The 13,045-nt window shown below is 34.8% G+C and overlaps 1 protein-coding gene across 2 annotated transcripts; it reads left to right on the plus strand.

Annotated features, from left to right (window-relative positions):
- The first annotated feature begins 669 nt into the window (after positions 1 to 669).
- Positions 670 to 12,749, plus strand: LOC121970430 (probable isoprenylcysteine alpha-carbonyl methylesterase ICME). Of its 2 annotated transcripts, none has more exons than XM_042521170.1 (12): positions 670 to 1,004; positions 3,582 to 3,658; positions 3,856 to 3,925; positions 4,009 to 4,089; positions 4,198 to 4,272; positions 4,360 to 4,461; positions 5,996 to 6,133; positions 6,569 to 6,634; positions 6,751 to 6,894; positions 7,839 to 7,929; positions 9,527 to 9,709; positions 12,229 to 12,749. In XM_042521170.1, the coding sequence occupies exons 1-11, from the start codon at positions 751 to 753 to the stop codon at positions 9,686 to 9,688; spliced, it is 1,260 nt and encodes a 419-aa protein (XP_042377104.1). In that variant the 5' UTR covers positions 670 to 750; the 3' UTR covers positions 9,689 to 9,709; positions 12,229 to 12,749. The 2 variants fall into 2 exon arrangements, with proteins under 2 accessions (XP_042377104.1, XP_042377096.1); XM_042521162.1 differs by having other exon boundaries at positions 671 to 1,004; positions 12,224 to 12,749.
- Positions 12,750 to 13,045: the final 296 nt, after the last annotated feature.

Genomic DNA, 13,045 nt, shown 5'->3' on the forward strand with positions numbered 1-13,045 from the left:
GATAATGTAGGTATAATATCCGAATCGAGGATTCAATTAATTTTTTAAAATATAGATTGTTTTTAATTTATTTGTTTTAATTTTAATACAGATAGTATATTTTTATGGATAAAATATTTGTTAAAAATTAATGATGTGACATAGATTTGAATATCTTATGGGTTCCTATCATATGATTTATCATGTTAGGATGATTTATATTATAATGACATTTATGATTGTTAGTTAAGTATTTAATAACTAATTTATATTTTTCTTTTAAATATGATAATAATAATTTCTAAATTATTAGTTAATTAAGAAATTTTTATTAATTAATTTATATTTTTTAAAATATAATAATAATTTTGAATAAACATGCATGAGTAATACACACATGAGTTAATTGTGTGAACGCAGCTAACAAGTAAAATTTTAAAAAATTATTCGGGCGCATGCGAGTATGGATTTGGATCAATCGGATCCATAAATAATGATCGGACAGTTAAATCCATAAATAATGTTAAAATGAACGTGACCTACGTGTCCTCCATTGGAGGGTCTCTCTTCTTTATTTATACGGAAGAAAGGTGAATATTCTATAAGTTAGGGTGTAAAAGGTTAAGAGTTACGATACCTGACGACAAGGAAAAGAAAAAAAGCACGCCCGCATAAACATCGCGCCTGCCTTCTTTTGTTTATCTCTCGCGTTTCAAAACTCGCCTCTCTCTCTCTCTCTCTCTCTCTCTCTCTCTCTTCCTGGAATAAGCGATGGGGTCCGATCTCGGGCGTCGCGCCACCGCAGGAAGTGGTGCAGGAACAGACTCGTCGGCCGCAGGTGACTCAGATCTGGAGAGGCCGTTCCTCTGGTGGGGCTCCTCCGGCAGCCTGAGAAGAAGGGGGAGCGGTGATCTACCGTTCAAGCCCCCGCCTCGCCGCCAATCCTTCCGGCAGGAAATGGGCCACGCTGCCGCAGAGACGTACCTCATTACTCGTCTTACCATTATCCTCCTTCAATATCTCGGGTACGTCCTTGTTCTTGATCCTCACATTTAGAAAGTTTATGCCTGCGCCGCGCCCTTTGTTTATTATTGTTATTATTATTATTGTTATTGTTTTGGCCATTTGCTATTCTTACTAGTATTTTGGTATCGTGTTTGCTCGACTTTCGTGGTTTCCAGTTAGTACTTCTTTCTTTCGGACTTTCGGTTGCGTCGTAGCTTTTCAGTCTTGATGTTGACTTTTTGACTTTAAATTCCGCGTTTGCGCGTATTGGGTACAGTAGATTTGTTTTAATAACCCTATCGAACACTAGTACACGTCCACAGGTTCATGAAAGCTGTTTTTCAATGGAGCCATTTATGAAAGAGTTTTTTTTTTATTGTCTCAATTCCCCTTCTGAAGGTACCTTTATGTCGAAATACTAAAGATATTCTTTTTAGCTTGAAATTCTCGGATTATAATTGTGCAGTTCCGACTTCTCAAAATCTTGCATTTATTTTTTCTGACAGCAAGCACATCAAGATATGCCCTTTTTTTTGACGTCTCTAATTTATCCGACTGTTTCAAATTTATTTGTTAGAAACTGTGAGATTTCGTGGTTAGAATAATTGAAAAATTAGTTTTGTTGGAGAACAATATGGCTCGAGGAGCAACACAGGTTAGTAGTGCACTATAATGTCATTTATAAAATCACTCTAGTTTGGCGTCAGTTTTTTAGAGTACCCAAACATCCTAGGAAGGTAACCATGGACGGTATCAAAAATGACGATTTTAATTTGACACTCCAAATTGTGGAACTTGTTGACTAAGAAATGATAATCAAAATAGAAATGCCACAGGAAAATTGCCAACTTCTCAAAGAAGCTTCCTTTATATTACCATATGATCAGTTACTACATTGTTCCTTCAGCATATACAATGGGAAGAAAGAGTAGTTCATACTCAAGTGTCAGGAGAACTTTACAAGAAATATATAAATACCGTTCAACCCTGCAAAATATATAGCTCATTTGTTTTCCTCCATTATTTCAGAAGAAAAAGAGGAATTAGCCTGATCCCTTGTCACGAGGATTCATATGACAGAATAAAAGGAGAGTTAGAGAAATAAAAATAATGGTTCTTGATGATGTAACCTTCAATAGATAAATAAAATGATGGAAGCTAAAAATTCATAAAAGACATGAGCAGCAAGTACAGCTATAGGAACTGAAAATATAAGAACATTTTGGTGCTTTATAAAAGATTAAAAGAATTTCTCAAGAATTTTTTTACTCCGGTGAAAGACAAGACAATAACTTTATCTACCTTATCAGGATAACATTCTTGGTATTTCATGAAGCAAAAACCCATCACATATTTTGGGGTACTATCCTGTCTGTCAAGAGCTGAAATTTGTATATCTATTGGTCCTAGTAAGCTTACTGACCATCAATATGTCATATTTCATTGATCTAATTGAATAATTTCAAGTCCAACCTATTCTCACCAGTCCATGATTTTTATCTTGCTCACTAGAAACTCTCAGAGTGCAATATTGAAGCTCCCTAGAACTATCAAGGGCCTAAACATCAATGGTACATAACAGTTGGTATTTAATGAATAAATATCTACCTTTTTCCCCCCAAAGGTCACAGATGGTTAATGAGAAGGTGATGGAAAAATGGAGCTATATAAAACAGTATGACTCACAAGAAAGGTGAAATTGTGAAAATGACAATCCTATGAAATTCAAAATTGTGCAACTGAGAGTCCATGCACCTCAAGTTGTATTGTGATAACCCATCTAAATTCCATTAGTATATCCCCTTTCTTCTCTTTCATGCATTATATGTTCACTTCCTCTTTTATGTTCTTTCATCTAAAAGCCCAAAAACTATTTCAATTTAGTCTCCTGAAGTAGTATAATCATAAAGATGAGTAAGAGTTCCCTAATTTGAGAACATTTCTTAGTCCTTACATATTGACATTCCACAAGTTAAGAGAGAAAGAAAGTCATGATTGAGATAGTTCATCTAAAGGAACCATCAAAGCTCAAGAGACAATAATTAATATCTTCTAGCACTAAATCTTGGTTCTTTTTCCATGAGATCTCATAGAACACCATCAACCATCAGCTGATAAATCAAAGCTACTTAGGCAGCATTGGTTGCAATTTTGTTGCTAATAATTCATGCCCATGTCACGTGTGGAATGGTACACCTTAAACCATGAGAGATGTGCTCTTGTTTATTGTTAGAGCAAAGACATTTCATGGAGTACTCGTTTCCTTTCAACATTAGCATGAAATTGTTGAAGTAGTTAAACACTCGACCTTTTGTGCTTGAGAAGATATATTCAATTTTTTTTTTCGAAAATCATATTTATTCATGCGAAAAAGAATTGGTTACAACTCCAGGATAATACCTTTAAGAAACTATACATACCATAATCATATTTATTCCTTTTAGCTCTCAATTTTGTGTTTGGAGGGTGGCTATGTTGCCTAAAAGGATATACTTATGACAATTTTATTCTTTTTTAGTTACATATTCATTTTGGTTAGGCTTGTTTAGAAGAAGTACAAGTGGAATGCTTATTACTAAGTATTTACTTTCATGCAGAGTTGGTTATCGGTGGATTTCAAGGTTTCTTGCTCTTGGATTTTATGCTGTATTACTTATGCCTGGTTTCATACAAGGTGCTACCTCTTACTAAACTTTGTCCTAGTGCATCTGGTACATGATTTTCTTATTTTGATCACCTTTTTGCTATTGTGTTTGTACTAGAATTTTAATTTTGCTACCAGGGCTTATGGTGTTAACTTACAAGTCAATATAATTTATCAAGTTGCTCTTGAGGGAAGTGCCTTAACTAACATTTGTCCTTTTTCTCTAGTTGGTTATTACTATTTCTTCTCTAAACATGTACGTAGAAGTGTAATCTATGGAGAACAACCAAGAAACCGGTAGGCTTACAAAAACTGTGAATTTTCTTTTCTTAATTTTGTTTATTATTGATTCCTCTCTTCTACTCATTTCTTCCAAACAGTTTGGATCTGTATTTGCCTCTTGATACTAGTACACCTAAGCCAGTTGTTGCATTTGTAACGGGTGGGGCTTGGATCATTGGGTGAGTTAAGTTCATCATAAAGAATGACAAAGCTTGAGTTACTTATGATTTAACATCTGTACACTGTTAAATGATTATTAGTTAGCTATTTTTCTTTCTTTTTTCCAGCTATAAAGCATGGGGTGCTCTTCTAGGGAAACGTTTAGCAGAAAGAGATGTCATAGTTGCCTGCATAGATTACAGGTAATGCGGAGACACATACAAATGGAACTTATATATTTTTAATTAGATACACAACTTGATCTTGTTTGGAATTTTTCTCTTTTGCAGAAACTTTCCTCAAGGGACAATAAGTGATATGATAAAAGATGCTTCCCAGGGGATATCATATATATGCAACAATGTTGCTAGCTATGGAGGTGATCCTAACAGGTATAATTATTGATCACTATACATATATGCTTCTAAACAACTTTCACTGCAAATTAAACTAATAAAGACATCTAGATTAACTTTTGGATGTAGTTGCTAATTTTGATTTAATGTGGGCTTGGACATGTATAGCATACTTGCATGCATTCTAGGAGTAGCTATGTTACTAGAACTTGAGTAAAAGTATCCAACAAAAGTATAGTGATTTAGATGTATGAATCTCATTTTCTACAATTTTTTAGATGTGTTCATGGGGAAGTCTGTATCCCACTCAGTGTGTAAGTATCAGCTTTTGGTGCTTGACATTGTTTTTTTGTTTTTTGTGTGTGTGTGTTGGGGGGGGGGGGGGGGGGGGTGGGGGGTTGCAAGGAGAGTACTAATGTGGTATAGTAGTGGGGTTTGGAGATTATCTTGTTACACTAAAATCTGTGAAACTATTGGATCTTCTACTTTTTTTTCATCTTCAATTTATGTCTTCGATTTGTGGAATTTCATGCTGAAAGTAATGCTCACTCTCTATAACCTTATGTCAGGGAAAATAGTTTGATCTCTCTCCTAAATTCTTGCCTAAGTTCGTTAATTTTATCGGATGTCTCCGAAGAGACTGCCTAAGTTCATTAATGAATCAATTTATGGTAGATCAAGGTTCTTCACTAACGTTAGAAAGCCTATGCAGTTTTTATATTGCCTTTTGTATTCCACTACACTGACAGTGTATGAAGTATACTTTTCTCTGTTATGCCTCATTTCTCTCTAATGTTTGATTGATGCTTCTATTTATTCTAATTTGATTTGAGCATTTTGTTTAAGTTTTGTAGTGATTTTAATTATCTTGGCAAATAATGCTTGTGTGTGGTGGTTGATGATGTCGTACCAGTAAAAATAATTTTCTATATCAATTAACCAATATAGGAATGTGCTTGGATATGATTGACCATCAAATAAGTTTCTTCCAATCTAAAATGTGTTATTGGAACTTCTAATTGATCTCTAATTTGGTGGTGTTATGCTTATTAGGGTATACATAAAAGGAGCTTGAGCCTTCTCCAAACATAGGATGATGTGATTGTTAAAGGTGGTGCACTCTAGGATTTGATAATATTGTTGACGGGTTAGATATTCATTGAATCATATATTTGTATGGAAATATTTTCTTTTATTAGCTTCTCAACACATTCCTTGAGACTTGAGTCTATTCTTGTTTATTCAAGGAGTAGAAGCCCATCCCCTATATAAGAACATTTAGTTCTAAGATCCTCATTCTTACCTTGGCATACTGGTACTCAAGTCCAAATCTGAGTAACATAATTACTCATATTCAATGGCAGCTGATGTATTCATTGTCATAGTGTCAATCTAAGCAGATTGACTAGTAAAGGTACCTAATAAAGTAATAGAAGGAACTATGGCACAACAAAGTTTATGTAATGGCAAAAAAAAAAATTGTGTAATGGCCATAGTTTTGTGCATGCTGGGTAATATCAGCATTCCAAATGTCTCACATATGTTACCTTATAAATTATTTAATATGCAGGATCCATCTAATGGGCCAATCAGCTGGTGCACATATAGCTGCATGTGTGCTTCTGGATCAGGCAGTGAAACAATCGAAAGGAGAAAAGACAACTTGGAGTCTATCCCAAATAAAGACCTACTTTGGTTTGTCTGGGGGGTAATACTTGAGTTCTTCTAAGTTCCATTGGTGTCTTATGTCATGTTATTCTTAGTTTGATTAATTCAGTTTACTGCTCCAAATCAGAGCTATTTTTTTACTGTTGCATTATGATTGTATAGAGCATGTCCTGTTTAGTATTTGGTCCCCTCGGATGGGTCTAGTGGCTAGCGCATGAGGTGTTGCCACCATGAGGTCTGGGTTCGAATTTCGGCAAAGCCGAGATAAATGCCTCCCTTATGCGCTAGTCACTATTCCAAAGGCTAGTAGCCGCCCGTGATTTACCTCCTCCGTGTTGGCCTTGGGACGGGTTGGCGGGGGTGCTGGGGGCGAGCGCATTCGCCTTTTGCCACCATGTCCTGTTTAGTATTTACTTTTTCTTGTACTCAGTTTATAACAAAATAGAAATTCTTAGATGTTCTTGAATTTCAACAGATACAACTTGCTCAAGTTGGTCGATCACTTCCATAATCGTGGCCTGTATCGCAGAATCTTTCTCAGGTAATGCTTCTGTCATTTGCATGGTTGGCACTGCTGTGTTATTTTACTCTATTTTCTATTTTCTACTTAATAGCACTCTCGTATATCAATGCCACAACTTTGAAATCCTATGACAGCATAATGGAAGGGGAAGAATCGTTGCAGCTATTTTCTCCAGAGTTAACTGCACGGGACAAGAGTGTTGAGCCGGCTATTTCTTATCTCCCGCAGATTATTCTTTTCCATGGAACAGGCGACTATTCGATACCTTCTATTGCAAGGTTGGTCATGACAAACTTATAGGAGATTTTAAAACATTACAATGAAAAATATACTCTTGATTGAACAACAGTTTCTGAAATTTCTTAAGAACTTGAAAATATGAAAGTTATGTAAAATAATTAGGACTTGCTTTAGTATGTTTGTATCGTATATACCTTATTTCCTACCATCATACTTGTTTAAATTTTATGCTTATGAAGTTATTTGTTCAGGTTTCTATATGTTCATTCTTGACAATCAAATTAGTATTCAAACATAGTGCATTGTTGATCTCAGCAATTTTCTATATTTGTCTGCATACTGTCATTATAAGAATAGATGAATGAAACTCAAATTTTCAAACTCAGAAATTGAATTCTGTTCCATTAATCTAAATTCAACAGTTATACTCTATTAAAAAACATATTTGTTGGAAGTTGAAATAACTAGCTCTTAGAAGTTAGAACTTATTCATATCGCCATGCGTTATTTTATTTATCACTTCTGATCTCTGAGACAAATTTGGTATGTGCATTTTGCTTTAATCTAATTCCTTGGACTTGAAAACTCCATATAATGACTCTGGCAATAGTTATAATTAACCTTAAATTCAGATCTGTCACTAGAACAGCATCACCATTTAATCTTGAGATTTTAAGCGCCATGTTTCAGATGACTATTTTCTGTTAGCTTTACCAATTGCAGTAATCAGTTGAAACAAATTGGCTATAATGTGAAGGTTAATTATGAAATCATTACTATAGGATGCAGTGACATTTTGTTAACTATATTATATATAAAAAGATAAAGATGATTAGCTGTTTTTCCTATCTTTCTTTTACCTGTTTGCTAAAATATTTGTTTTTGCCTCTTTTGTTCTTCTCACTGTTTTATATTAATACTCCAATTATTTGATTCAAATTTTTGGTTTGGCCTTTTGTGGGCAACCTACCTAATTTTGCAGTGAAGACTTCGCTAATGCTCTTAAGAGTGCTGGAGCTCAAGCTAGATTAGTCTTGTATGAAGGCAAGACGCACACTGATTTGTTTTTGCAGGTAATTTGAGCATTTGAACAATTGACTTATTTTATCATTTTCCCCCAGTTTAAGCTGATATCCTTTGTTTATTTTCTTGTGTTCTTTTATTTACTGAAGAATCAAAAGATATCTTTATGGCATATAATCCATCATGGTGCTAAAAACTGGTCTATATATGACACACTAACTGGTTTACTGGCTTAAACCAGTTTAATTGGCCACCAAAATAATAGGTTTCCAAATGAAACTAATTTGCGCCTTTTTTTTAGTTTTTAGTTTTTACTTTTAACCATTTGTCGTTATTCCTCCTTTCTTGATCCATCCATCTATTTTTAACTCTCTCAATCTTTTGTCTCTTTTATGTGCCTTCTTTGCACTATTCAGCTAGGGAAAAACAAAGAGGAGACAGAAAGGAGAGGACGGGGTTCTTTTGTTTTGTCTACTTGAAAAGAGACGAAAAGAGGGATGAGAGAAAATAACAATAGGCCCTTTAGTTTCGTTGTTCCAAAGACATACTGAGCTAAACCAGTCTTTTTACCACTTTCCAATTCTTCCATTCTCTTCTGTCCAATTTTGTATAGAATCAGAAGTTGGAAAAGGAGCTCTGAATTGCTCCATTCTTTCCCCTTACTTTTTCTTCATCAACTGAAGTGGACAAGGCAACTTTGTTGCCTTCCCATTCATTGCCGTCATTTGGCTCCTTTCCCCTCAAGTAGACAAATTCACAGTGCTTCCCACTTTGATTTTGTTATTCGTAAGATATGCTGGGCTAAACCAGTTTTTTAACCGTTTTTAAGGCCTCCATCATTTCCCTCCATTTTTGGACAGAACCAAAAGTGAGAAAGGAGCTGCAAATTGCTGATTTTTTGTGTTGAAAAGCTGCCAAAATCTTCTCATCTCTGGTAAAAATTAGGCACACAACTGATTTTTCTTGTTGTATAAGAAAAGCACATTAAAAACCCACAAATCCAGAGTTAAGTTGAATAATCACAACAGCCAGAGAAACTCGATTCTTTGCTTTAGCATGTTGGAGTAAGATACATTATGAGCTTGGCTTAATTTAAAATTGTTCAAAATATTACATTTAACATAATTGTAGCATGAAATAATTTATATTTAAAAAATTGCTTGCCTTGAACTTGATTCCAATATAGAGTCTAGAGTGAATACTAAATAGTGGCCTGACACTGATGTATGAACTGCTGTGTGTTAACATGTATTTGAGATCATTTGGAGAGAAAGGAGAAATATTTTTGCTGATTCACCTCTTGTATTCTTTGTCTTCATCTGTATGTTCCCCTATTTTAAATTGGAAGGCCAATAACCTAGAAACAGAATAAATGAGTGAAAGAGTAACTGACTGGGTGAAGAAGAATGTAAAGGGTAATATGGGTTCTGTATCAGGTGAGAAGCAAGTTAGCATAGGGTGGCATTCTAGAAGGTCATTGTAGATGTTAGTCGCACCATATATTGCTCTCTTAATGCACACCTACTTTCTTGACGCAACGGCAGAACAAATCTTTTATGCTGTGTCCATCTCCTCCTCTTCAAATAGTTGTGTGTTTCTTTTAAAAACTTTCTTGATTTACTCTGACAACAGATCTTCTGCAAACAGGATCCCCTAAGAGGTGGTAGAGATGAACTTCTTGAAGATATTATTTCGGTAATTCATGCTGGTGATGCAGTTGCATTAGCAAAACATGCAACAGCCCCTCAAGCAAGACGGTTAGTTCCTGAGTGGCAACTGAAACTGGCTCATGAAATAAGTCCCTTCTGAGAATACAGACAGAATATCTAGGTAATGACAATCTATAGTACACTTATGCTATTTAATGGTTATCTGAATATTTTCCCACCATACTTCCATCATTTATAAATTATTTATGTAATGCACTCAAATCGTGGGTACTTTCCTCCTGCACTTATCATTTTAAGTTTTGATTATTTGAGTCATGGCTAATATCTTAAATCATTCATGAACTATACCCAATGTTGCAATTAGGTAAATGCGCTTTTTTAAAAATTGAAATCACAATCATCAAGTCATCAACTTGGGTCAAATTTATTTGACAAGGCTGGAAAGATGAAAAGGATCCCAAGTTAATATCATTTAGTTAATGTTTTGTGGTCTAGATTTCATCCCTCCTTTCTCTTTTCTCTCTCCTTTCTTCTAATATTGTTCTCAGGAGATATTGTACTTTTACGATATATGAAATTTAATTTATTTTTTTCTTTTATTATTTCTAGTGTAGTTAGCCTATTTTACTTAGAACATCCACATCAACTACCCTATCTAAAGATTTTACCTTAAATTTTGGATAGGGTAACTAAAAAATCTGTGCATAAGCTACCCTATCCATTTTCTAAATTTAGAGTTGATGAATAGTGATTCTTTAAATTTAGAGAATGAAGCTTCTACCCTAAAAATAAAATAATATTTCTTTTCAATCTCTCTCCTTCTATTCATTCTGTAAATATAATAATAAAAAATAGAAGAAAGAGAAGGAAATAATAAAAAATTAAGGATGATGGAAATTTTTAGGGTAGTTGATGTAGTGTGTAGTGAAAAGTGATTGTCTAAATTTTATAAAGTGGGTTATTTACTCTAAATTTTAGATATAGTGATAGGGAAACTTGTGGATGCTCTTACAACTTAATGAGATTAAGTTATTTATAAGTGTAAAAAAGAGGCATTCCATTATTTGTTGTCAAGCAATAAGTTTCTCATATCTATTTTCTTCCTCACAAAATCAGGAGACTCTTACCTGAGGCACACAGAATTTATCTTTTATTTCATTGAACCAACCTCTTCCCTGATGTTGGATTCACTCACCATCCCTGAGGTTAGGATATCAGCAGATCCTCACTGCTAGTCTTCTGCCCTTGATCTCACGCTCTCAGTTGTGAGATGACAGATCTTAGCTTTTCCTCATGCTTTCTCCATCATAATCCTCTTCTTAAAAATTAATTTTGCATCATAGACAATTATAAACTAGGAGAAGAGAAGCAACTAGTGCTCCAGATGTCATGTAACAATCAAGTCTTTAATGGGATCAACTATATGGATCCTCCATACATTACATTTGCCTATCTTTTACGTTAACTGTGAACCTAACTCAAACTCTCCTCTGTATCTGGGCTTGAGACCACTAAGATTATTCTTTAAGTCATTAGAAGAGGTCTCCGTGCCACTGCTATATTGATTCTAGTCTATTACACAAGTTTCTAGTCTCATATCTTCTTTCTCATGCAAGACTGCTGATTCAGATGCAACTGTATGTGCCATCGTCAATTGAGGTACACATTTTTTGTACTTTGTCATCTTTCCTCCCTGCCAATGCTTCCCCCACACTGCTGTCACACCAATAAAGATTCTGGGCACTCAGCTTTTAGACCACATTCCCGTCACACCAACAAAAGATTCTGGGCACTCAGCTTTTAGATTGATCTTGTTTGGGCTGGCGGCAATGATGAGGTATCTTCTGTAGTCACGGTCTATTGACATGGTAGCGCTTCTCCATAGAATGCCATGGTGTTGGATCTGTAAGGACAAGCAGCACAGTTGTATTGGGGTGTTGGTGAAGGTGTTTAGGCAAGCAAATAAGTAGTGTTTAGGCCAGCAAAATGATGGAATCTGCTGCACCTTTGATACAGCATTTGATGGAATTTACGTGTTATTGCTGGCAAGAATGGCTACCCAAAGGTTAGAAAGAGAATAAGAGGCAAGACTAGAGAATCTGAGAGGGGGAATAGAAGAGGAGAGATAATTGATCAGATTTTTTTTTTTCAAATTAATTCTTTTGCCTAAAAGTGTTGATTGGGCATCCCAATTAGTTTTTCATATCCCTCAGTCAAATTAATTTGATGGAGCAACCTAATTGAAATAAAAAAGTAAATCATGAAACTAATTTCAGCATGGTTTAACTCATATTTTGAGGCACTAAATTATGTCTGTGAAGTTGGACAAAAACCAGAACGTCTTCTTATTTATATTAACTGAAGGCTGAACATTCATTTTTAGCCCGAACAGGATTACATTTGGCTGCTGTATACTCCCATCTGTGAGATAATATCACCTTTTTACTTGGTCTCGGGTACAAGTATCCAATATGGATGCAGATTCAAGTGTCTGATATAGTTATTTTTAAAAAAAATTTAGACGTGATCAATATAAATATCAAGTGTGTACTTGGAGTGTCATTGTCTATCATTCCTGAAACTTTTCCAATGATGTTTAGATTGGGCTATGCAGTCTATTGTCTTCCCTTGAAGCTGCTATCAATTATATAAATCCTCATTGGTAATTATGCAGGATAGGTTTGTCTGGTGTTATGTGAAATCAAGGAAGTACCAGAATTTCCGGTGTTATGTGAAATCAAATAAGTACCACAATTTTTCTCTTCCAGCACCAGAAGAATCTTAACCCTGTAATTTGTGGAACCCTTCAAGTGTTGGAATTGAAATCAAGCGATAGCCAAAGCATACCAGTGGCATACCAAAGAAATGAAGTGACTGCTCGATGGCATAAAATGATTGACATCCTGTGAAATAGTGCAGCTGATGCCAAGAATTTATATTTGAAGTAGTTCACACATCTGACAATTTGGTGTTACATTGGCTTTTTTAGTCACAATTTGAACCTTCTACAGATATAATTTGTGTTGATTCAATTGAATCAAGTTATGTGTTTTTAGATTTTTTATATATCTTACAATTAGTAAAGGATCTATATAACCGATCCTATTAGATGGGATAATGCTTAGTTGTTATTATTATTGTATATATTACAATTAGCAATATTTAATCGCAAAGTCGTTATTCTTATTAGTTGACAAAAACCTTCTCTCAGGTTTCAATTTTGCATTGTTACCATTTGATCCTGCATTTGCCTTTTTAAATCGGCTACAGCTGTTTCTATATTTCACCCAAACACTTATAATAGCCAGCGAGATTTGCTCCTTTCGTCAAATTTGCTTGGTTGCTCGATGAACTAATTCTCTAATTCTCAAGTATAATCTAAAGAAAACTAAAATTGATGACTGGCACTTGGGGTTGTTTGAAACTTCAAGCCTCTACCAGTTAGCATTAATCCAATTGAGGAACGTCAGAACTTCATTGTCTGGAATGATACTTG

Source organism: Zingiber officinale, chromosome 1B (assembly GCF_018446385.1).
Source record: "Zingiber officinale cultivar Zhangliang chromosome 1B, Zo_v1.1, whole genome shotgun sequence".
Lineage (NCBI taxonomy): Eukaryota > Viridiplantae > Streptophyta > Magnoliopsida > Zingiberales > Zingiberaceae > Zingiber > Zingiber officinale.